At 51.8% G+C, this 23,677-nt stretch overlaps 1 protein-coding gene across 3 annotated transcripts; it reads left to right on the forward strand.

Annotated features, from left to right (window-relative positions):
• The first annotated feature begins 807 nt into the window (after positions 1-807).
• UBE3B (ubiquitin protein ligase E3B) lies at positions 808-21,905 on the forward strand. 3 transcript variants are annotated; one of them, XM_009949691.2, is made up of 27 exons: positions 808-899; positions 1,417-1,586; positions 1,683-1,803; positions 3,085-3,144; positions 3,510-3,614; positions 3,714-3,810; positions 4,302-4,387; positions 5,075-5,157; positions 6,058-6,163; positions 6,848-6,968; positions 7,586-7,763; positions 8,159-8,328; positions 9,007-9,174; positions 9,995-10,166; positions 10,929-11,047; positions 11,695-11,809; positions 12,216-12,315; positions 12,889-13,008; positions 13,352-13,528; positions 13,610-13,720; positions 14,309-14,446; positions 14,840-14,905; positions 17,303-17,361; positions 18,960-19,142; positions 19,554-19,665; positions 20,037-20,129; positions 20,598-21,905. In XM_009949691.2, the coding sequence occupies exons 2-27, from the start codon at positions 1,426-1,428 to the stop codon at positions 20,787-20,789; spliced, it is 3,213 nt and encodes a 1,070-aa protein (XP_009947993.2). In that variant the 5' UTR covers positions 808-899; positions 1,417-1,425; the 3' UTR covers positions 20,790-21,905. The 3 variants fall into 3 exon arrangements, with proteins under 3 accessions (XP_009947993.2, XP_086330628.1, XP_086330629.1); XM_086474502.1 differs by having other exon boundaries at positions 20,048-20,129; positions 20,598-20,632; XM_086474503.1 differs by lacking the exon at positions 20,598-21,905 and adding an exon at positions 20,319-20,342 and having other exon boundaries at positions 20,048-20,129.
• Positions 21,906-23,677: the final 1,772 nt, after the last annotated feature.

The following is a 23,677-nucleotide window of genomic DNA, read 5'->3' on the forward strand; positions in this document are numbered from 1 at the left end:
TCGGCTTCCCTGGGCGGCCTCTGGCTGCGCTCCCGCCCCCCCCGGGCCCGACCCGGCCCAGCCCGACCCGATCCGACCCGACCCGGCCTGGCCCGGCCCGGCCCGACCTACCCGGCAGCAGCGCGACCCGCGTCCGGCCGCCCTCTCTGCCCCGAGCGGAGCGGAGCCGGCGGGCGAACGGAACGGTAGCGGCGGTGCGCGTTGCCGGCCGGACCCGGAGCGAGGACACGGGGGCTGCCGGGCAACGGGGCTGCGGGCCTCGGCCTCGCCGGCGACGGAGCTGCCCCGGGGCCGCTCGGCCCGGCCCGGCCTCCGTCGGCGGTGCAGGTGAGGGTGAGGGCCTGGGAGGGGGGCAGGGGCCCGCGGTTGGCATCGGGGGCTGGGGGGGGGGCGGGGATGTCTCCGCTGGCCGCTTTGCTGGCGGCCTGGGCGAGTGGCAAAGCGTCGGAGCTCCGGTTTGGGGCCGCGGGGGTGGCTCCTGGGTCCTGCCCCCACTGTGGGGGAGTGGGAAACGGTGGCTGTGGGGGTGGCGGCTGCCCGGGGCTCGCCGGGTCCCGGGGCCCTGGCAGCCTTGAGGGTGGCCTTCGCTGTTGTCACCCATCGGATGGTTCCTTCGCTGCTCTGAAGGGTGAGGAGGCGGCTGGGCCGGCGATCGCAACTGAGCAGTGGTGCTGCTTCTCCTTTCCCGGAGCTTTTCTGACTTGACGTTTTCTTGAGGGTGTGGGGAGAGGCGAGTCTGGTCAAACAGGACTTAGAACCGCAAAGGGAAAGACTCAGTCCCCCGATCGTCTGCAGGTGATGTGCTTATCTGCGCGGGAGCTGCCCCAAGCCAGTGGATGAGGATCATGTCTGTGTATTGATGATGATCACACACTTCTTTTGAAGAAGTCAGCCCTCAGGTGAGCTCGTTCTCAGGTGTTTATAAAGCTGTTGTTGACTAGGGGTGTTTTGTCTTGTTGAGTGGCAATAAACTAGCTTCCAAGCATCCCTTATGCCCTTTCCTTCATGTCCTTCCTTATAGAATTGTTCTATATGTTATCTGTGAACAAGAAAATGGGAACAGTGAGGACTGGAAAGGTGGAACACAACGACAGCACACTGCTTTGGTTGTTGGGGCTTTTTTCGTTTAAAATCCCCTCACCTGCAGTAGGTTGCAGGCTTTGCTGGAGTGGCTCTGATATCAGCATTTGCCTGTTCTTACTACAGCCCCATTGATCAGTAGCTTGGGCTTTGCCTGGGCTGTATTTTGCACTTGCTTCTTTCTGTGCTGTTGGGAACTCTGTCCCGTATTCCCGTGTGGGAGGCAAGTCGTCAGCTCAGAACTACCCTTGCCTGCGTGTTTTGTGCACTCTGCTCCCAGTTCCCCAGCTGTTGGCTGCCATGATGCCTGGTTCCCTTAAACGTACGCTTTGGCAGGTTATAAAAATGTTCAGTGCGAGCCAGTCCTCCAAAGCCCAGTTCCTCGACAAGGCGCGCCAGGCTCGGGAGGAGCGGAGGGAGCTGAAGGAGAGGGAGCGCGCCGCAGTCCAGGTCCAGGCTTTGATCAGGAGGTTTCTCTGTCGCTGCCGCCTGCAGAGGGAGATCAGGTGTGTGAAACTCCGCCTTCCGGGCTTTGCTCTGCTCTGGAGAGGTGTGCTTGGTCTTTTTTTACCTACCAATGCTCGTTTTTCCCACTTTGATAGGAGAGAAGTGGAGGATTTCTTTGGGGCAAATGAATCTGTCTCAAGTAAAAGAAGTGCTCTTTCTGTCTTCAGAATTGCCAGGAAGCTGCTGTTTGTGTTTAATCATAAAGAGGACAAAGAGGTAAGGTGGCTCTTCTGGCACGCTTTTCTTTCAAGGACATATTTTGACAGGTTAAATGTGTTTGTTTCATTGTTTAGTGATCATGTTGGTTCCTGGGGTATACTTTGGCTTTGGAAATGTGATCTCTGTCTCCTGGTCCTTCTTGGAGAGATCTGCCTGTGAGAATGAAACAGAAGAACCCTTGAATTTTTTAGTAGCGGTTCCATATCCAGGGCATCGTTTAACGAATGTTTTTCCTGGTGACTGTGCCAGCTTCAGTAACAGAGCAGTGCCTTGTGATTGGGGCAGGTGCCTTGTGGCCCCCGGGAGGTGCCTTGTGGCCAGCTCACAAAGAGCTGTGCTGGCAGAGTGCAGGCTCTTTGTATCGCAGCTGCTTTTCTGACCGTGCCCTGAATTTGTGGTTTCAGAGTGAAGCCCTTTCCTGTAGGGTCTATGGAACGATGATGTTTGCCCCAGGAAACTGGGAGGGCTCATTGTAAGGAAGACAATTTGAAAATGAAAGGCTGTATTGAAATTACAGCAGCAGTGGGTGACTTTTTTCTTTTAAACCTGCGTTCCATCTAACTCCTCTTCTGTTGATGATGGTGCAAGTACTGCAAATGCTGTTCTCTGTGTGTACAGCATTAAAAAGATTGCTTATATTACATCCATACAGAATTTTTAAGTGCCTGGCATCCTCTGAAGTTCTACATTATATTAATGGGGTGATTCCTGAAACACATCTGCTCTGCTTCCCCTCCTTCCCCTTCCAGCAGCGAGTCAGTCCCTCGCGGGGCCGAGGACTAGACCGTGCTCCGTTAGGGCAACCCCAGCAGCCAGTTCCGTACCTCAGGATGGCTTTATAACTTGCCAGCCCAAGTGGGCTGAAATCCCAGTTAAGGAGCGGTGGATGTGATCTCCGAGTTCTGCTGCGACGGTCGGGAGCGGGGAGCACGCTGCCGCGCGCGTCGGCGGTGAGCTCCTCTAGCCGCAGCCCAGCAGGACGCTGCTTCCCCTGGCTGCAGCCTGTGGTGCTGAGGGAGGGAAGGCTGAGGAACTCGCCCGGTGACGAGCGCTGCGGGCAGGGAGGGAGCTCTGCTGCACCGCTGCAGCCCGCCCTGGAGCCGAGGGCGCGGGGAAGGAGCCGTCGGCGCTGTCTGGAGGGAGCGTGTTTGGGTCTTCCGTTTGTTTGACCCAGAGGGATCTTGCTCTCTCCGCTGAGCTCTTCCTGGTGCTTTTCCAGAATTGCCCTTCCTGGGGTTCAAACTAATGCCGCCTTTTTTTTCTTGTTCTTTTCCCCAGAGATTTGAAAAGCTGTGTCGTTGCATTCTTAACAGCATGGACGCTGAGAATGAGCCCAAGGTGAGCAGGATGGGGTTTTTCTTGGGGAGTAGGAGGGTGGTTTGGTCTTTTTAATCCTGTGTGTGGGGAGTACGTTGCTGATACTTGAATTTTTAGCTTTCAAAAGCCCATGAACGTGGCGAAAGTTTGGACAAGCTCTTAGTGTCCCTCTGATATTTTTACTCTGTGTACAGCTGTAGGCGTTAAAGGGAGATTTCTTTCTGTACGCTTTGAGCAGTGAGTTCTGGGGAGAGAGAGAACTTGGTTCCGCTGCCGGCTTCAGCAGGGCACCGAGGAGGTCGTGACAAAGCTCCCTGGTGCTGTGTCCTGCCAGGCTATAGCACAAGTACTAACCCCTGCTCCCGTGGGCGTCCTGCCTTCCTCAGGTGTGGTACGTGTCGCTGGCGCTCTCCAAGGATCTCACGCTCCTGTGGATCAAACAGATCAAAGACATTTTGTGGTTTTGCTGTGAATTTCTCAAGCAGCTTAAGGTAAATATTTTCCTTGTGATTTGTCTCCCTGCATTTAGTCCTTCTGTAGCGCGGCCCAGAGCTGATTCGGTTTATAAACACTGGTGTTTGTTATCGCAGCCTGACATCTTGCAAGACTCCAGACTGGTCAATTTGCACCTCACGATGCTCGTCACCTTCACGGACACTTCGACGTGGAAAATCCTTCGGGGAAAAGGTTGGTGCATCCGATTCGGTACTTTCAGCCACCGATTTGGGACTCGCTCTTGAAATCTCCCAAATGCTGTTTCTGCACCTTGTCTTCTCCCCAAGCTTGCCACTAAGACTCATTGTGCTTCTGTGCTTGCACAAAGCGCAGAACAGGCAGCGAGGATTCCTTTGAGGTTAGACAGGTGATTTTCCTTGGAACAGCGACAGTTACAACGTTTTTATAATGCTCCAAAATCTCACGCACGAGAATTGTTCAGAGGATAATGGAAAGTGGTTTTATGTCAGGGTTTTTGTAGGAAATACGCAGAGAAAAGGTAGACGAGTCTCATGAGAAAATACGACTTTTAAACAAGACTTGATGTGAAATGCTGCGAAAATGGTGGCTTTGCCTATGAGGACAAGGGCTTTGTGCAGGAAGGGGTGATGAACGGTGCTGTAGTGTGTAAGGAGGTGGGACTGTGGGGCTGATCCAGTAACGTCAGTGTTTTCACCCGGAAGGTGAGACCCTGAGGCCTGCCATGAACCACATCTGTGCAAACATCATGGGACACCTGAATCAGAAGGGATTTTATTCTGTGCTGCAGGTCAGTCTCGGGCTGATACCGTGATGTCTTCTCTTTGTTCAGAACAAGCCCCAGTCCTGCGCTGTGGCCCTTGTTCTGAGGAAGCTTTGTGGAGGTGGTCAGGGAGAAGCTGGTTGTGGAACGCTGGTAATTTGTGTGGGGGCGTATTTTTCTTCAAAGCAGTAAAGCCGAGTCTCCCCACTTGAGGCCAAATACACCATCTCCTTGTTGTCCCTGCTGCTGAATCTGAATCTTGGTTAATCATCCCATAACGAGACGGACAGGGAGGACTTTTGGATGTTTTTCCAAACTTGGCTGCTGCCATGTTGTATGGATTTGCTTTGCTGACTGTTCTGAAGGGGAAAGGAATTGATGTAGTTTTTCTTAATCTTTTAAATGAGAACGAGATTAGCAGGCAGCTATGAGCCTTGCTGTTACTTTGAAAAGGCCTGGAACCCTGAGTACAGGTCCTAGAGAAATGAGTACCGTAGAGCGGCCGATTGCAGTTTCTCTGTTGTGCCGTTATTAACCTGAAGCCTTTCTCGTTCTGCCAAATGACTGGTAGTAACTGGTTTTTAGGTTTCTTTGGTGGTGTTCTTTTTCTCTGTGTCTTTCAGGGGTAGTCATAATCTTTTTTCTGAGTACTGCAGGGGTTTTTTTGACTTTTGTTGTTATTGTGGGGTTTGGTTTTGTGTTTTGTTTTTCCAGATTTTGCTAACTAATGGCTTGGCACGATCCAGACCCTCCTTGTCCAAAGGCTCTTTAACTGCCATCTTCTCTCTTGCATTGCGGTAAGGCAGCCACAGTTGTCTTTATGGTGGGTTTTTTTGAAGACTTCTCACTCTGCCCGTCTCTCTGTGCCATTGAGAGTATCACCCTCAGGGAAGAAGCTGCTTTAGGCAAAACACTCGCTTTCCTGTCATCTGTTTTCAGATCAGAATGCTCTTGACTCAGTAATTCGTGTTTTTTGGAGAGCAGTTCCAGTTCAGAGTACAGGACCTGTACGTCTTTCTGTTGAACCATCACAAGGGGTTGGAGTTCTTGCCCTGAGTGTGGTTGTGCCTCTTTGTGATGCAGGTGTACCTGTTACTCGATGTGCAGGGGCAAAGTTTGTCCCTGAAACGAGGATTGGGTGCAGCTCTTCCTAATGGTTCAGTCTGTTCTCTTAAAAAAAGAAGAGTCTGCTCTTACCCTGACCTCACCTGCACAGCCCATGTCTCTTCCCTTTGGAAATCTGCAGCCAGTAACGAGCACTCGTTTAAGACCTCAATGGCTAATTGCCCGCTGCTTCCCTGCTGCAGCGGCCGCTGCTGGGGTGTTCAGCAGAGAGCAGTGGATGTCCTTGAATGTGTCACCTAACATCTTCCTAAGGAAAACAGCTAATTACTGACTGTGTGGCAGCGGGGAGAAGGGGACCTTAGGACATGGCCCGTATAACCCTCGCAGCGCTGCGGGTGGCGTGGATGTGCGGTGTCCAACTACATCGTGCTGTAGTTTGGCTTCTGTTCCTTTGAGTCATGAGCAATTTTGTGAACTTGCTCTGATAGCAGAAGCGTAAGTGAATGTTCTTTTTCCAGTGGTGCCTCTTGACAAGCCTAGAAGCAGAGGCTCGTTCCGGGTGGCTCGGCTGAAAGCTGCATCTCGCTTCGCTGGGTCAGGTTTCTTGCGCTGAAGTGTTTTTCTCTCTGTAGCCCTGTGGTTGCTGCGCAGTTCTCAGACAATCTGTTGAGGTCGTTTCTGATCCATATCATGTCTGTGCCTGCTATAATGACTCATCTTGCTACTCTAACACCTGAGGTAAGTGGGTGATGTAATAGTACCAAAAATCCACTGACTATCACATAAGGCCACTTGTTATTCCATTTTATCAGCTCTTGGAGCAGAGCATTACATTTCCCTCATTGCCAGGTTCAGCTCTCTGTTGTGGACGCGTGTGATACTTACACCTTCCAGATACTCTGGGTTTCTAATTCCACAGAAGTTATTAACGCCAGTGGGATGATGGGCTGCACTGCCCTAAAATGAACAAACGAACTAACAAAAAAAAAGGGTGAAACACAGCTTGAATGTTTGCACGTCCTTATTCTTCCATTTCTGTAACCATAGACAGAGCCAAAGCAGAAATCAGTCTGTTGCTGGGCAGAGAGTCTGTGATGGTGAGCAGTAGGCTGTCCGCTAACCTCATTTCATTTGTCTGCTCCTCTGTGTAGCTTGGTGCAGACAGGCGAGTTTTGTGCCAAACGGGCACTCTGTGTTCTTGCAGACAGACGGTTGTGAAGGTCTGTCTGCAACTCGAATGTTCTCCTGCAAGGCTTTGTGTTTACTAGGCCAGCTTCATGTCAAACACTCTTCAGTGCAGCAGTCTCAACTTGCTGCTTTGTTGGGAAGGAAAAGACAATTCGAATTGCCGGTGGCAGATCAGGCGCGGTGGTTCTGTGCGGTGCGTCTCAGCCGCACTGGCCGTTCAATTCTGTCTTTCAGCGCCTGGCAGTGATAGAATCTCATGATCTTTTCCGCAAGTTCGTCCTGTTTTTAAGTCGTGAGGCACAATGCCGAGACGTCTGCGTGTGCTTAGAAGGAAGCCACACTCTCTGTTTGTTAGGTAAGCACCTGTAACACCTTTGTTTGCTGTGCTTGGAAGAGCGTCTTGAGTCAAGTCTTCATTCTTCATGGGTCAGAGCTGCCTCCAACCCTTCGGTTTTTGTCCTTAGTTAGATGGCTGCTAAATAATAATTGGTTTGGGGATATTGCAAACATGATTGAAGGCCCTTGCAGATGGAGGAAGGGTAGAGGCTTGCTCTTGTATACATGTCTGAACTGAAGTGTTATCCCCCCTCTCTGAGAAAGTCTGGCAGTGTAGCAGACTTGAATTGTTAACTTCCCTACACGGATGTGCTACGGAAACGTCTAAGTTCTCATTACTGTAAAAGATCCAAGAGGAACAGCTGGAACTTGGGAATAACCGTGGATCGTCTGTAGCTTATAGTACTTTGTAGGAGGTGGGGGGGGGGATACAGATGAGAGGGCCGAGGTGACATGCCGCCTTAGTGGTCGGTGTGTGCTGGAAATGGCTTGCTGCAGGGTAGCCTCTAGCAGCCATTCTTCACAGAAATCTCTCCTGGACTTGACAAGAGGTGTGAGTTCACTGAGTCTGTGATGTCTGTAATCGCTGTCCCGCAGTTCCTCTTCTAAGTCTTGCTGTGCTGGCCCTTCCCCCAGGTAATCTTGTGTACCTGGGCTCCTTGAACGACAGAGTTCTCGAGGAGGAGACAGCTCACTTTGTGGGTGTGCTCATCCACATGCTCTCCTACTGCCAGAAGTACGTTTCACAAAAGAAATCCAACCTCACCCACTGGCATCCTGTCCTGGGCTGGTTTTCACAGACTGTGGATTATGGGTAAGTGAGGAGGGCCTGACGGTGGTAGAGGAATAGGCCTCTCTTTTTATTTTTTTTTCCTTTTTATTTATTTTTTTTTTTTATATGCTGCAATGTGTTTTATGTTTTGAGGTGAACAGTGTGACAGAATAACTCCTCAGATATTTCAGGCTGTATCTGCACAATATAAACCTCTGCGTTCGCACACAGACTATTGCATAAGGGAATTCATTTGGTATAGTTAGACTGGTAAACACTGGCCGTACCGGTACACTCGATAGCAGCTCTTCCTGTGAGGACCATCTGTAGGGTGGGTGCATACTCCATTTTGACTGGGAGCTAAATGTATCAAAGCATCCCTGTCTGATGTTTTATTCCAGTCTGCCTTCTAAGTGTCTCTCTGACTTGTCTTCTAGATTGAATGAGTCCATGCCTCTGCTGACGAAGCAACTGCAGCATCTCTGGGGAGTCCATATGATCCGCATCCTCTTCAGTGATGTGCTCAGCAAGAAATTGCTGGAGAATCAGGAAATAGCTCAGCTGCCAACACAGCCAGTTTCCCCTCAGAACAGCCTTCCCATGAAGAGTTAGTTCTGGAGGGTTGCTTTCGTTGTGTCTCCGTGTGTGTGTGTGTGTGTCTCTCACAGACTCCCAGGGCTTTGACTTTTCCACTTATGCTAAAAGCTTTGAGTAATTACTTGCAGCAGCTGCTGCTGCTTAGTTGGGGATATGGTCCCTCCTATTTGTAATTCCTGCTCAGAACGCCTCCGTGACCTGGGGCAAGTCTCTTTCTTTGGTGCTGTGAAAATATTTGCTTATTTTAGCAGGTTTCTTCCGTTGTTTCTCAAGCAGCTGAAGTGCTTACTGCATAAATTAGTACTTCCCCAGGCAAGGTGGGAGGCCAGCTTCCCGAGTGAAAAGCAAGGTGAAGCTGGCTCATGCACCTGCGGTGCGTGGTGATTCTGCGGAGGAGTATCTGGAGAAGAGAGATATTTGGATAAGATAATCCAGCTGGTTTCTAGCCACTGCCCGTAGCACTAATCCTGTGGTCATTAGTTACTGCAGTTCTGGCAAGGTTTTAAGCTCTAGACTAATGCCCCACTGAAATGTGCTTTGCGTGGCGAGCAGCTACACAGTGTTCTGCCAGGAAAGCCCACCCAAACCTCCTGCTTCTTGTGCTAAAATCCCCTTTACCGCAGGGCTGCCAAGTGGCTGAGAGTGAGAAGTGCTTTCGAGTAGCACTTCTGTGCTTCTCTGTCCCCAGATCTGTTCAAGAGAGCTTTCCAGAAGTCTGCCTCTGTCCGCAACATCCTCAAGCCCGTTGGAGGCAAGCGGGTGGACTCGGCAGAGGTGCAGAAGGTGTGCAGCATCTGTGTCCTCTACCAAACCACCCTCACGACGCTGACGCAGATCCGCCTGCAGATACTCACAGGTCAGGGCACAGCTGTGCTTTTCGAATCGCTTAAAAATGTGGAGAAAAAAAATAGATTTTTCTTATTAAATTCTGTTGACTTGTTGGTAGTTTTATTACTGACAACAGTTTATTGACTGGCTGGGTGGAAGGCTTGTTCCATCCTGAATCATACCTCTGATCAATAACATTCATCACTTCTTTATCAAGCATTAACTCTCCAGAATACAAATTGAAGCAACTTTTCCTATAACGAAGCCTTGCTTACTCCATATCAAACTTAAGACTGAGTCAGTGTTTTTGAGAAGCCTAGCAATATTAATCTTTATGTGGTGGAAACACTGAATGCTTCCATACGTCTTAAGAACAAATTACCTGTCTCGGGAATGGATGGAGGAGGAGATGAGCGCTGTTTTGGGCCAGTGGCTAGAGCAGAGGAATGAGTCCACAGCCTTGGATGCTTTGTTTGTGGCTGTAGTGGTGACCACAGGGACAACCCCGTCCCCATCTCCAGGATGGCTGCAATGGTGATTGGGCCGCAGGAATTAATTCAGAAGTTGCAAAATAGTCAGTGGGAAAGGGCTTCAGAAGTGCAGGCAACTAATGCCTCATTAAATTAATTAAATTAATGCCTTTTTTCCTGCTTTCCTGGGGATTGTACATCTCCCGTTAACGCAGACAGGCTTGGGAGCCAAATGTGATGCTGCTTTTCCCTTCAAGTAAAGCCTTGCTTTGCCAAAGGACCTTTCGGCTCCCAGTCACGCTCGTCCCTTTGAGCCTGCGTGAGCAAGCGGGCGGAACAAGCTTTACTGAGTGTGCTTTGTGTTTTTTCCATTGCTAGGCCTCACTTACCTGGATGATCTGTTGCCCAAATTATGGGCTTTTATCTGTGAGCTGGGACCCCAGGGTGGGTTAAAACTCTTCTTGGAGTGCTTGAATAATGATACGGAGGAATCCAAGAGGCTGCTGGCCATGCTGATGCTCTTCTGTGACTGCTCCCGCCACCTTATCACGTAGGTAGCAAGCGGAGGGTGCTCTCTAGGCGCGTGACATGAAGCTGTTGTGTTCCTTGAGTTTCAAGAGGAATAGTTAAGGTGTTGCTGCCTTCGCATAAAGATACCTGGGCAGAGGAAAGCAGCGAGCTTTTCGGATGCAGTCCTGCGAAATAAAGGTCTTCAAAAGGACTTTCCCCCTCAGCCCTGTGCTGCTTCAGGGACATGCAGCTGGCTGCCCTGGTAACAGAACAGGACAGCGCTGGGTAGGGAGGGGGAAGAAGAATTTCTTCGGCTGCTTGTGGACAACAGTTGTGTCAGTCCAAAGCGAACACTTCGGTGAGCCCAGATAGGCTTTGAGGACCAGTGTTACAATGCTGCTGCAAGAAAGCTGCCAGCTTAGGTGCTTCTGTTTGCAACTCCTTTGCCGTCTCGCTCGTGGACTTGGGTGGGAGAGGGGGTGGGAAACGGCCCTTGCTGGTCAGTAGAGACAGTGTTCGTAGCTTGAATGATGAACACGTTTTCTTGGGGATAAGTGCGCAGGTCCTTTTAACTATGAAGTGCTGGCTTTGCTTGTATCAGACCTTTCATAGTGGCTTCTGTTAGGGTCAGATATCGATCAAAAGCAATAAATACGGTTTAGTTGTTTATGACTTTGGATCCTTGTGGGTGTCAGTCGTCGTAGAAATAAGAGCTGCTGCTGAAGGATGATGTGCCTTTATGAAAATTTCAAAAGGCAATTTAAATTTACCCTTGTGCATTTACATGTGTTTTCTCTGGTAGGATTCTTGATGACATAGAAGTCTATGAAGAGCAGATTTCATTCAAACTGGAAGAGCTTGTTACCATCTCGTCTTTCCTGAATTCCTTTGTATTTAAGATGATCTGGGATGGAATTGTAGGTAAGTGCTTTTAGCAGCTTGAGTTGATGGTACTACTGGAACAACAAATGGCATTACTTTTGGAATTAGGACCTTGCTAGTTATGACTCTGCACAAAAAACATACTTCATCGTGTGGTGTGAGACTGTGTCCCAGACTTTGGGTGTCCAGATGCCACTGTTGTGCTCGGCACCAGAGATGGCACAATTCTCCATTTCCAGTAAGAATTTGTGTAACAGGCATGGGGGACATGTTGGTTTTTGCCAGAAACTATTTAGCATGACTGGGCCATACGTTGGACAAGAATGTGATACCGTGCTTTGAGGCAGCAGAGCAGGCTTGCGAGCGTCCCTGCGGATACCTGGTGTTGATCTGTCCGTTCGGTCCAGCTCAGTTCTGGCAGTCAGATGGGAGAGTCCGTTTCTGTGGTGATGGCTCAGTTGGAGCTGGCTGAGACGGCTCTGAAGTGGCGAGGAGTTTTTTCACTGTGATCAAAGAAGAGACCTGTCCTCTGGGAGACACAAAATCTCTTCCTTCCCTCTGAAGGCAGCGGGGGTTAGGAGAAACACACCCGTCCTGTTGGCGTGGGGAGGCGATCAGTGTGGTGCTCTTGGGCACTCCTGTTACCCGGGGTGCCTGGGCATTGCCGCTTTGTTCCTCTTGTCCAGAGAATGCCAGAGGGGAGACCCTGGAGCTGTTCCATTCCGTCCACGGCTGGCTCATGGTCTTGTACGAGAGGGACTGCCGCAGGCGGTTTGCTCCCGAGGATCACTGGTTACGCAAGTAAGTGTCTGGCTCAAGGCAAGGATCCTGTGCGGCTGTGGGCTTATCCCAGCATGCCAGCTGCCCTGTGGGTGGCTGCTTTGGGATACCTTACTTTAAATTGAGTGTCTGTCATTGTGCCTGCGAGGTCAGGGTCAGAACTGCTCCCTGGGTTTGCGTTTGAGGACACCCCTCCTCTTGCGCCTCTCTTCTGTGGCGTCAGGCTCAGGCTCAGCTGCTCCTGGTGGTGGTGCTTTGAAAACTGACTCAGCACCTAACAGCTTGAGTGGCTCTGGCCACCTTAGATGTGTGCACCTGAGCACTTAAGTTGTCTTTGAAATCATTACAGGTTTCCTCTCTCTCCTGCCCCCAGCTGTTTACCACTCCTGGGCATTTCTCAGGCATCTCTGTGCCTTTCTTTTTAAAGGGACCTCAAACCCAGCGTGCTCTTCCAGGAGCTGGACAAGGACAAGAAACGAGCCCAGCTGCTCCTCCAGTACATCCCGCACGTCATTCCCCACAAGAACGTGAGTGGGAACGGGGGCAGAGGATGGAGGCTGACAAGCCAGTGACCTGGGTGGCCTGGGATGGAAGGGACGTGCGTCTTGAGCGTTTCGTGACGAGCTGGTGATTGAAATGCCAGTTGAACAGAAGTCTTCTTCCCCCACCACTTTCTCCAGTATATTTCCTCTTAACTGTCTTGGTTTCTCTCGTTGAGAGCTTATTTGTGTGGGCAGCTGTGCAGAGTCATCCATGATGTGGCTTTGGAGAAAGCAGCAGGGTGTCTCTTTGCAGGTAGCAAATCTGCAGAGATGACAGGTTTTTATGTGGTGATAGAAAAGGTGCTTTTCCTTTCAGTATTGTGGGTACCTTGTCCCTCCCAAAGCAGAGGTTCAAGGATTTGTCTGCCCCACTGGGGAACAAGGAGGCAGATCTCACCATTTCTGGTGAGTAGGTGACAGTGGCATCGTTGGGCCTAGCTGGGAACGGGACAACGAAGAGCTGGTTCTGGGCGTGCCTCGGGAGCATCTGAACGCCCCGCTGCGCTGGAGAATAAGGATCCTTGTGGATGGAGACTTAACGTTTGTTCTCTTTTTAAGAGGGTGCTGCTTTTCCGAAACATGGTTACAAAGGAGAAGGAGAAGCTTGGGCTGGTTGAAACCAGCTCTGCGTCACCTCACGTCACACACATCACAATCCGCCGCTCACGGATGCTGGAGGTGAGTGACCTGCCTTGCAGAAGCCAACCAAAGGCCAGTAACGTGGCCTGATGAGAGTATGGGGTGTGGATATGTTTTTACCTTCCCTGTGAGGGACCCGGTGCTGGTTCTTTCTGCTTTTGTATGAAGTGGTGTTACAGGGAAATGCTGGACCTTAGTTCAGTTCAGACTGCTGCCAACCTGGAGGTTTGACTGGGAAAAGTGCTGGTCTTTGTGAGCACAAAATTCGATGACAAATGCAGATTTCTGTGGTGTGTCTGTCTCCTGTCTCTGCTGCATGTCTGCATGGGTGTTTCACGTGTCTCCCTGTATGATTGTCCTCTGGCTCTTCTGCTTTGTGTAGGATGGATATGAACAGCTACGGCAGCTTTCCCAGAACGCCATGAAGGGAGTGATCAGAGTGAAGTTTGTGAATGATCTGGGAGTCGATGAGGCTGGTATTGACCAAGATGGTGTCTTCAAAGAGTTTCTGGAAGAGATAATAAAAAAAGTGTTTGACCCAGCACTCAACTTGTTCAGGGTATGACGCAGGGCTGCAGGTGCTGACCGTGCAAGCAGAAGCAGGCTGGCTGACTGTGCCGTTACCTCTGTTTGTGCGCAGACCACGAGCGGCGACGAGAGGCTGTATCCCTCCCCAACATCCTACATTCACGAGAACTACCTACAGCTCTTCGAGTTCGTGGGGAAGATGCTTGGGAAGGCTGTGTATGAGGTGAGCCAAAAGTACCATAGTAGTACAGCCCTGCTCAGGTGCAGTTCTATGGTGGTGCCCCTTGCCTTTGAGAGCATCTCTCATTGCCTGGGGAGGTGGCACTGAAGAGGTGAGTTTGATAAAATAGCTCGGGTAAAGACGCTGATGGTGGAGCAGTTTGGCACTTCTTCAGGCCTGTATTAAAAATAATCTTGGAGGTAAAACCTGGGACATACCTTGATTATTATTCTTGCTGCTGGGGACCAGACTAGCTGGAGTAATCTGTTATTTTGGAGTTCTACCTTACAAACATCCGTTTGTTGATACCTTAGTTAAGGGGCTGTGTGGCTAAAAGGAGGATGGAATGACAGAAAGACCCTCTCCATCTAAGGCAGTTCTTCTAAACGAAACGTGGAGTTCCCCTGTTGCCTTTTTGCACCTGCTCCACCAATTTATGGTTTTTAAAAGGATGTGGTTTTCTTAGCTGGCTTCAATGTCTTGCATCTTTGCGCTGGTTCCACAGCACAGGATCTGCCTGCAGGTGACCAAAGGTGTTGCCCATGACAAGTAGGTGGCAGGACCTTACCTGTGTGTTCTTGTTGTCTGTAGGGAATAGTCGTGGATGTACCATTTGCCTCCTTCTTCTTGAGTCAGCTGCTTGGGCACCACCACAGTGTCTTCTACAGCTCCGTAGATGAACTTCCCTCCTTGGACTCAGAGTTCTATAAAAATCTCACTTCAATTAAGGTTTGAGCATTACTTTTACTGTTGTTCAACTCCCTTATTGGTACTAGATTTGAAAATGCCTTTGGGGTACTGATCATCTTTTAAAAACACCCTGGAAGTAACTGGTGATTCCGAAGCTGGTTGGTGGTAGCTGTCCTGTGTTTTTACTGGGGCGAGCAGGGATGAGAAAGGAGTCTGAAGTGTAAACCTGGAACTGGCAATCAGGAAATCCCAAGTTTTAGCCTCTGCTTTTGTGCAGGCTCTCCATGACCTAGAGCAACTCCTGTATTTGTTACGCTTTGATGCCTCATGCCTGCTGTGGATCACTTAGTGGAAGAGCAGTATGAAAATGCAGAGCTGCTGTTCCTGCTGGTAAGCACTGACCTTCTTTCCCTTTCTCTCTTGTTCCTCTAGCGTTATGATGGTGATATCAGTGACTTGGGCTTAACGCTGTCGTACGATGAAGATGTGATGGGTCAGGTAGGTGTTTGTTCAAGGACTGCGTTGGACCTCGTCTCTGCTTTGTCCCAAACATGCTCTTCGTGCGAGGTGGTGTTGAGCAGAGTTCTGGGCACTGATGGTCCCCAGCCCTGGCTCGGGCAGTCCCTGTTTCTCCGGGTTAGATCCTGGCTGCTTCGCCCGGGAGCATCTCCCTTGCTTGTCTGGCTGATGCTGCCATGAGGAGCCTTTGGAGCCCGCAGGGGGGTCCTGAGGATCATCGCCCACTCCTGTGGGCAAGCCTGCGGTGCCAGAAGTGGCAGGTTGCTGCCAACGGCTTATAGGCACAGAACTAGGTTTGGCTGCTGAGCAGAGGTCTCCTGGCTTTTATTAGTGTCCTCAGAGCAGAGGAATACCCCTGCAGCCTGACTTGCCCGCAGAAGACAGCTGGTATTCTCTGCTGAGCTCTCTTGAGAGCTGCTCTGGAGCATCTGACAGTCAGGCAGTCTGTCCAAGCTCGTGCCACACAGAGTGCTTTTTACTCGGGTACTTGTGTTTCTGGGGATGTCAGGTGGATGCTCTGTGTGGCCTGAGGGCCCTGACTGGTAAATGACCTTGTGTTTGATTGTTGTTAGGGCTTAGCTCGGCTCTTCGTTTACCAGAGAAAATGTCTGTGCTGAAAGGCTGGCTCAGCTTCAAAAGTTCTCTGAACTCAGCCATAGGATTCTGCGGCTTCGTTCAATATTTAGCTGTGGGCAGAGAACAGCTTTTTCCACAAAAAAAAGGTTGCCCTCTGACCTTTAATTTCTCTACTGCCAGGGTTTTTTTCCTTTCTAGTTGAAAAACATTGGTTTGTACTTTCCCTGCATAACTGCTTTTCCCCTCTTTTAAAAAGAAGGATCTGTTTGGGTAGGGAGGAATTCCTTTTCTTCAAGCGTAGCCGTTTCTGTCAGAGAAGCTTGAAGTGTGTCAGGAGGTCTCTTGACCTTGAGAGGAAAAAGCCTTTTTTCACAGTCCCTTGTGAAGGCTTGAAGGTACTTGGTTGCGCTTGAGCCCTGGGTTCTGTGATGCTGTGTGTGCATAGCTGGAAAAATACGGATAGATAAGATAAGAATGCCTTTGCTGTCTGTGTGTGCGGCTGTTACTGCAAATTCTGTGGGGAGACCCCAGCTAGCGCTAAGCCCGGGCACCGTTAGCGAGGCAGATCCAGCGGCACAGAGCTCGGAGACCATGAAGTCACGGAGTGTTTATCCGGGGCAGCTTGTCCTTGAGAGCTCTGTGTGCTGCAGTTTCTTGTTCCTCAGCTGGCTGGTTTGGACCAAGCACGTCTGATGGGCAGCAGCAGCGGTGTAACTGCACCTGCAAAGCTGCGAGGGTGGGTGGGGCGGCAGCTGAACTGACACAGCCCTGCACGAGGGAGAGGCTGCGTCCGCTGCGCGGTGGGCTGAGCGCCTTGCTGCCGCCTCAGGAGTGCTGAGCTTTCAGCCTCGAGGGGTTTCCCACCTGAAAAACGAAGGTAGGAAACAGCGTATGAGAACCCAGCAGCGAGGCACTGAAGGCAGCAGCCCTCAACCCTTCAGCATCAGCCAGGGCGCTCCTGTTTTCCTGGTGCTTTGGCCACGCTGCAGCGGCCAGGCTGGGCAACCCTGTGGTTCCTGAAGGAACTTGTGTGTCCCCACGAGGTACGGCTCTGCGTGGGACCCAGGGGAGCTGGGCTCGTTCCCTGTGCTGGGCTCCTTGGGAGTCACCTGGATCTGGAGCACAGAGGTCACCGTACTGGGTGGATAAGGACTTTGTGGCTCCTAGTGTTGGGGCAAAGCTGAGTCGTGGCTCTGTCGCTGTAGCCAGCGCCCAGAGAGTCCCCGCCACCGTCTCTGAGCGGTGCCGTGGGCTGAGCACCGGGCCCTGGCCTGGCAGGGGGCGAGGAGATCCTTCCCAGCCGTCTCGCTTTCTGAGCACTCTCTGCCTCTCGCCCCGAGTGCCCAGCTTGAGGGACAGGGCACTCGAGGGAGCTCTGTCGCTCGGTGGCCCTGGCTGAGGGCTGTGGAGCAGGTAGCTTTGGGTTGTGCCGTTGGGCTGAGCCGTGCAGAGGCTCTGAGCTTGTTCAGGCGCTGGATTCTGGGACTGTGACAGTCCCCCAGGGCTCTCGGAATTGATTGGTGTGTGGTTCAGCAGCGATGGATCAGGCTTGGGAGGAGGCTTCCTCGAAGGAGGGCTGGCTCCACTGGTGGGAGAGTCGGAGTTCCCTACTGCTCAATTACTGTGTTAGTAGTTAAGTGAAACTGGTTCAAGGCAGAAGCAGGATTATTACTTAAATTTTAAATCCTACTGTTCTACTGTAAAAATAAATGTTTTATGGGGAGGTAACAGCTTGGCATGGCTTTTCTTTCCATTGTGGTTCCAGGCAGTAATTAGCAATACAATCATTTCTTCCCTCAGCTTGTTTGCCATGAACTTGTTCCTGGAGGGAAGACCATTCCTGTTACCAATGAAAATAAGTAAGTACAGCAATTAGATTTTTAAGGTCAGCACTGCAAAATACTTTATTCTAGTTCCTTGGGCTTGCATCTGGAATGAATTGAGATAGATTGGAGTAGAAGGAGCACATAAATATCTTAATAGAATTTGCTGGTTACAGTTCATCGGCAGAAATTGTATTAAATTCGATTTGCAAAATAAAAATTGACAATTTACTTCTTGAAACAGCGCTTCGGAGGTCAAAGGCACACAGCCTGTGAGATTCTGCAGGATTTAATGACGGTGATAGATACAGACAGATGGATTCAAAGCAATTCAGGCACACAGTCGTGAACATAGAGGGCACAGATGCTCAAAGACACCTTGGAGCAGACAGATCTTCTCGGAATGATAACATGTGGCAGTTGTATAAAGCACTGTTCTTCAGAAGAGACAGTGGTGAATTCAAATGTAGTCGACAGTCGTACTTTAGACACAGGAAATCAGAGGAGACACCGAGCCCTGTAGCTATTTTCACAGATAACCGGCTTTTAGATAGTTATCGTAAATGTCAACTCCGGAGCCTGAAAACCAAACCCACGTTTTTGTTCCTTTCATTTTTTTTTTTTCCCTTCTCTGTACCCTTCAGTGATCATAAAAGCAGGATAAAATGTCTATTAAGCAGATGTGTGTTTGAACTGGTAATCTGGGGGTTGTTCCCTTTAACGGCAAGCGAAAGCTGGATCCTACCTGAGGATTTGTCTTTGTTAGCCGTGCTCTGCAATCTTGATGTTCCTCGTCTTTTGCCTCCTTGAGCTCTGACCAGGGAGTTTGCATTTGAAAGGATCTTTCTCTGGCTTGTCAGAAGTCAGCTCAGGGGGAAAGTTGAAAGTCCTGTGTGTCGCTCTGCTCACTTACGGCAGAAACTTTGAAGCTTTTGCGCAGATGGGCACACAAATTGGTAGCGGGGGGGAGAGCAGGAGAAGCGTTGTAAGTGGAAGCACTCTAGAAAGAGTTCTGCTAATGGCAACGTGAGGTTACCTGGCTGAAAAGCCAGTCAGTCTGGCTGTGGTGGTGTCTGCCTAGGAGCTGATGAAGAAGAATCGGCAAAGCTCGGTTGTTTTGGCTGTTGGTGAGAAGAGGAAGCCTGGTGGTGCTTCCCTCTAATGAACAGGGCACCTCCTCCCTACTCCTGGGATGAAGGTGGAAATATCCCAAGTGTTTTTTGGTGTGTTGGTGCTCCAGCTGTGGTGGCATCAAAGGCCAGACATTCTTTTCCAACCTCGAGGAGTGCCTGTGGCTGGGGATCTGATCCTTTACAGAGGAGCTGGACACGTGCTCCCCTCTGTGCGCTGCTGTCCGGCCAAGCTCGATCAAGCGATTATTAGAACCAGCCAGGCCCTGGGGTGGGAAGGAGCTCTAAGAAATGAGCAGTCCCAGAGGGGGTGGGGAGCAAAGTCTGGGCAGAAAAACAGCTCGTCCTGCTTAAGTAAAGTGCAGGGCCCTGGCGGGGAAAGCACAATGCGTCTCCAGGCAGTGCTGGTCCCTTCGGGGCTGGAGAGACGGGTCAGCGACCCGGCGAGGTGGGGATCCCTTGCGGCTCCGGCTCCCTCGCTGCCACCTTCCCTGTCACACGCAGGATCAGCTACATCCATCTCATGGCTCACTTCCGGATGCACACGCAGATCAAGAGTCAGACGGCAGCGCTCATCAGTGGGTTCCGGTCGATCATCAAGCCTGAGTGGATTCGTATGTTCTCTGCACCGGAGTTGCAGCGGCTGATCTCTGGGGACAACGCCGAGATTGACCTCGAGGACTTAAAGTAAGTGAGCCAGCCGGGCTGCTGGTGGTCTGGCTCAGCAAACCGAGCCATTTTATTACAGAGCTATTTGGAGGTTGGCAGGAGACTTGACTCTGTCACAACTTTCTGTTCCTCCTAATTGAAATTTGAGGAGCAGACAGAAACGAGTGGAGCCAAAGAGCATGTTCCTTAATGCTAATTCGGACAAAGTACTAATGAATGGGAAGGGACCCTTCTTCCACTGGTTCCTGATAGCAGAATTTCTCTCTGCCCTTCCCTTTTCTCTGATCAAGTGCCCCGTGGGGGGGGTTCAGTACTGGCAGTGTCTGCTGTAGCAGTGAACCCTGGCTCGTGGAAGGTATTGATCATCTGGCAGCTGTGACCTTCCTGCTGCAGCGGGACACGAGCCTGTCACAACCCTTCTCCCCCCAGAAAACACACGGTGTACTACGGGGGCTTCCACGGGAGTCACCGGGTCATCATCTGGCTGTGGGACATCCTGGCCCATGACTTCAGCCCTGAGGAGAGAGCCATGTTTCTCAAGGTAAATGAAGCCATTTCGGCCCAACCGGCGATTTGGGGTGGTTGGGCCAGTGCTGTTCTCCTCCAGTTGGCCGCGTGCTAATAGGAGGAGTAGTGGAATGCTTGATGCCTTGAAATCGTCACCCTGACACCTTGAAACCCTCACCCTGCTCCCCAGCAGAGGGGCAGGAAGCAGAGTTCTTACAAAGGCTCTTGTGTCACCACGAGTAGCCTTGTGCAGCTGGCAGTGTGGGGAGCGAAGCTCAGCGGTATTGTCCCGGGAGCTGCTCAAACGCCCGTCCGAGCAGCCGCCTGCCGTGCCTGCCGTGCCGCACGCGTTGCAGCCGAGCTGCTCTCACTGCTGCTCTTTCACTGTCCCGTCACTTTTTTCAGTTTGTCACCAGCTGCTCCAGGCCTCCCCTTCTGGGCTTTGCCTACCTCAAGCCTCCTTTTTCCATCCGCTGCGTGGAAGTCTCTGACGATCAGGTAGGCACCCTACTTGCTCGGGTCTCGTGTTCCCAGCCAGGCTTCTGGCAGCCTCCTTCCCTGCCCAGCTTCCTCCTCTCTCTCTGCCCAGGGAACTGTGGCATGAAGTGCTCTGTAGGGCGAGGTGAGAACACCCCTGCACTGAGGGGATGCGTATGGATGGCTACACCTGCCTCCTCCCCTCCACAGTGGCACTTGGGCTCCTACTGCCTGTCCCCAGGGTTGTGTTTTCTCCTCGGGACCTCCCCTGTGCACCCTGCGAGGGGACCCTGCGTGTCTAACGGCAGTTGCAGTTACAAGAGGAGCTCCCTCCGTGCTGGTGGGGCGGGACGACAGGGCTTTGAGGTTTGACTCCCTGTTCCCAGCAGACAGGTTTTGTGTTAGCACCTCTGCCCCGCGTACAGGCACCCTGCGTGGAAGGAGCACAGCAGAGAAGCGCGAGGGTGATGCGTTTCTGCCCTCTTCCAGGACACGGGCGACACGCTGGGCAGCGTGCTCCGGGGCTTCTTCACCATCCGCAAGAAAGAGCCAGGCGGGCGTCTCCCAACCTCCTCGACGTGTTTCAACCTCCTCAAGCTTCCCAACTACAGCAAGAAGAGCATCCTGCGGGAGAAGCTGCGCTACGCCATCAGCATGAACACCGGCTTCGAGCTGTCCTAGTTGCCGTGGCCCCGGACTCCGCGTTGGGGGGCTCTCGGAGCTGCTGACTGCTGCTGGGGGCGGAGGCCTTCAGGCGCAGAGGGTGGATCAGCTCCGCGGGAGCTGGCTGCTCGCTCGAGGGCTGGAGAGATGCAGCTGATCGTGGAGGTACACAGGGAAGAGCTGCTGGGCCAGGCAGGGCTGGCTCTTGGGCACTGCTCCAGGAGGAAGGAGGTGGATGGGCCTGACCCAATACACTTCGCTTGACACCCACGTAAATCGTCTTTCAAAGCAAACCCCGGGGGAGCATAAAAGGAACGTTACAAGTGCCAGTCAGATTAGTGACCGTCATACCCCCCAGCAGGCTGGGCAGGCTGGGCAGCTGCTGCTGTGGGAGTGTTTCTTTTCCCTTTCCCAGGAGATGGTCCAGTTTCTTGCTGGGTGGAAGTCAGTCTGTGGGAAGCTGCACTAAGGCAGAAACAGGACAGAGCCCCCAAGGAGACGAGCCCAAGGCTGCGGCGTTGGATGTGCCACGAACGGGCGGTTTTCTCAGGACAGGTACTGCAGCGGGGGGCGCTTCCCGATGCCCTCGCTCTGTCCAGGGCCCTTGCGTTCGTCTCGGAGAATGAGCCACTTGCCCAGAGTGGAGGGGCAGCGGGTTCAACGCACGCAGCTGGACCCTGCCGTTCTCAGGAAGGTTTTGGAGTGCCCGAGGTTCAGAGCTCAAGCAGCCGGCGAGGGGGTCGGCGTGCTGAGCCAGCTGCGCCTCTGCCAAGCACAGAGCCCGTGATTTGGACGAAAGGGGTTGTGGTCTGAATTTGCTCAGGAGCAGAAAAAAGTTTTCGTTTTATTTAGTTCCCAGAGGACAGGAGCTGGCACGGAGCTCGGGCAGCCCTCGCTCCCCAGCACAGCGGTCAGGTGGGGCAGGCGCCCCCTGCGCTGTCTGGAAGGGGGATGTGTCGAGCTGCCGAGAGCCCTCTGGAAACCTCTGCTGGCAAAATTCCTCTTACCGGGGAGAAGTTTCACTTTGTTTGCAGGCTCTTTTGTTAGGGAGATGTGCTGTTTCAAAGGAGGACTTGGCCTCTGCCTAACAGCCATGTTTGCTTCATTGCCAAACTATTTATTTTGTTCATTTCATCTCTTTCTGGCCTTATTTTTAACAGTTGATGTTTGCCTGTAGCAGGCAGCTTTGTCAGACGTGTGTGTGTGTGTGTGTGTGTGTGTGTGTTGGAAAGGTGTGGACCCTTCCCACCATTCCTAATGAAGTCCAGAGCCGCTTCCCCGCCTTGGTGTCCCTCGTGCTGCTGCAAGTCCTGGGTGGAAGTCGGCCCAGGCGGGGTGAGAGGAGAGGCTGCCGTCTCCCGGGCTGCGCTGCCCTGGCTGGGTTTCTGGCACAAAGCAAAGCCATGTACGTTCTCCTCTTTAGGACAGGATTAAAACCCAGTCCCCTTTCCCCTTCCCCTGTTGCTGCTCACTGGTAAAACAGGCTCCCACAGAGGCTCCTAGTACCTCCCCCGGATTTCCTTTCCCCTCCTGTGGCACTGGCAACCCTCACCCTGCGCCCTGGCCCCTCTGCGCCGTGTGGGCAGGTCGGCTCGGGGCCTGGCTGCACAGGTCAGCTCCGGCGCACGGCTGCCGTACCCTACCTCACCCCGGGCTTGCCTCGCTCCGTCTCGCGGGGATTCGCCTCCCCGGGCGTGCTGAGCGCGGCACAGGTCTGCTCCGCGCCCACAAGGCTCCCTGGGCTCTGGGAAAGCCCCTCTTGACCGCAGCATGGGGCACGTTTCAGGCGCACCAGGAAATACTTGGCGCTGTTCGAGCAAGAGCACAGAGATGGCCTTGGCTGCATCTTTCTCTTCTGTCTTGCTTCCGCTGGTTTCCAGAGAAGTAACCCTTTTTTTAGAACCGATGCCTGGAAACGCATCTGGAAAGCAACGTCAGGATCCTTTTTCTGTGTCAACTCAGTCATATTAAACAGGAGTGACTGGAAGTGTTAGTGAGGACAGGCCTGTCTGCACTCAGAGCGTTCAAGATACTGGACTATAAGTCCAGAGAAATTAGAGAGGAGAGTAAATTTCTTTTCTAATTTTCTTTTTTTTACATAGAGCATTTCAGCATTAACCAGGTGTTGACTGTGTAGTTGAGAGGTTTAGGCACTGACTTGCACCAATCGTAGTTTAAGATATCACACGAGATATCTTTTTTTTTTTTCTTCTAGGGAAATGCAGTGTGTCTAAATAGAGCACAATGATTGTTCAGTGAAGTGAGCTGTTGAACACGGTGAAATAAAGTCTTTGCTCTCCTTTTTTCCCTTCATTCCTCAGGAGTACAATTCCTAGAAAAGATCTTAACGCAGACTTGGCTAGGTCCCTCCGAACCTGGAAATATTGCACTATGAGGCACTGCATCCAATTTTGTAGCTAGCGAATAAAAGGGGGTTGGCTGGTAACCGCCCTGGTGGCTGTGTGTGTGCAACAACGGTTATTTCTCTTGAGCAGCTGATTTCTGTACGACTGGGAGGCTTTAATCCGTCTGTACCTGAGCAGAAGGCTGCGGGAGCGTAGCGGTCCTCACCTGCGCCGCTGTGTTCTGCGCCGGTCTTCTTTGTAGGGCAGGGATGGTTTTGCCGCGTGAGATTAATGACTATTTTTTCTATAGAAGACTTGCTGCTGTGGAGACCTTGGTTACATCCCTTGTATCAGAAATGCAGGGAAGAGAAAAATAAACCTGGTATGAGTAAGATGAGTGGACGTCTCCTCTTCCTTTCCCTAGAGGCAGGGAAGCCGCTGGAGCACGTGGCAAAGGGGAGAGCAGAGCTTCGGGGTGCTGCTGCCTCTGCCAGGGGGCTGTGAGGCAGGGGATGGAGGCTGCTGGTCCCTTGGAAGTCCCTTTTGCCAGTTGCTGGTCCG

The sequence above is a fragment of the Leptosomus discolor genome, chromosome 16 (assembly GCF_034619465.1).
Source record: "Leptosomus discolor isolate bLepDis1 chromosome 16, bLepDis1.hap2, whole genome shotgun sequence".
In the NCBI taxonomy this organism is placed as follows: domain Eukaryota; kingdom Metazoa; phylum Chordata; class Aves; order Leptosomiformes; family Leptosomidae; genus Leptosomus; species Leptosomus discolor.

Bases quoted from the DNA above. Each gene is read 5' to 3' on its own strand.
- UBE3B (XM_009949691.2), top strand. From the start codon at position 1,426: ATGTTCAGTGCGAGCCAGTCCTCCAAAGCCCAGTTCCTCGACAAGGCG. The intron at 6,164-6,847 runs GTAAGTGGGTGA...TCTGTCTTTCAG, and splicing joins TTGCTACTCTAACACCTGAG to CGCCTGGCAGTGATAGAATC. The intron at 12,316-12,888 runs GTGAGTGGGAAC...TCTCTTTTTAAG, and splicing joins ACGTCATTCCCCACAAGAAC to AGGGTGCTGCTTTTCCGAAA.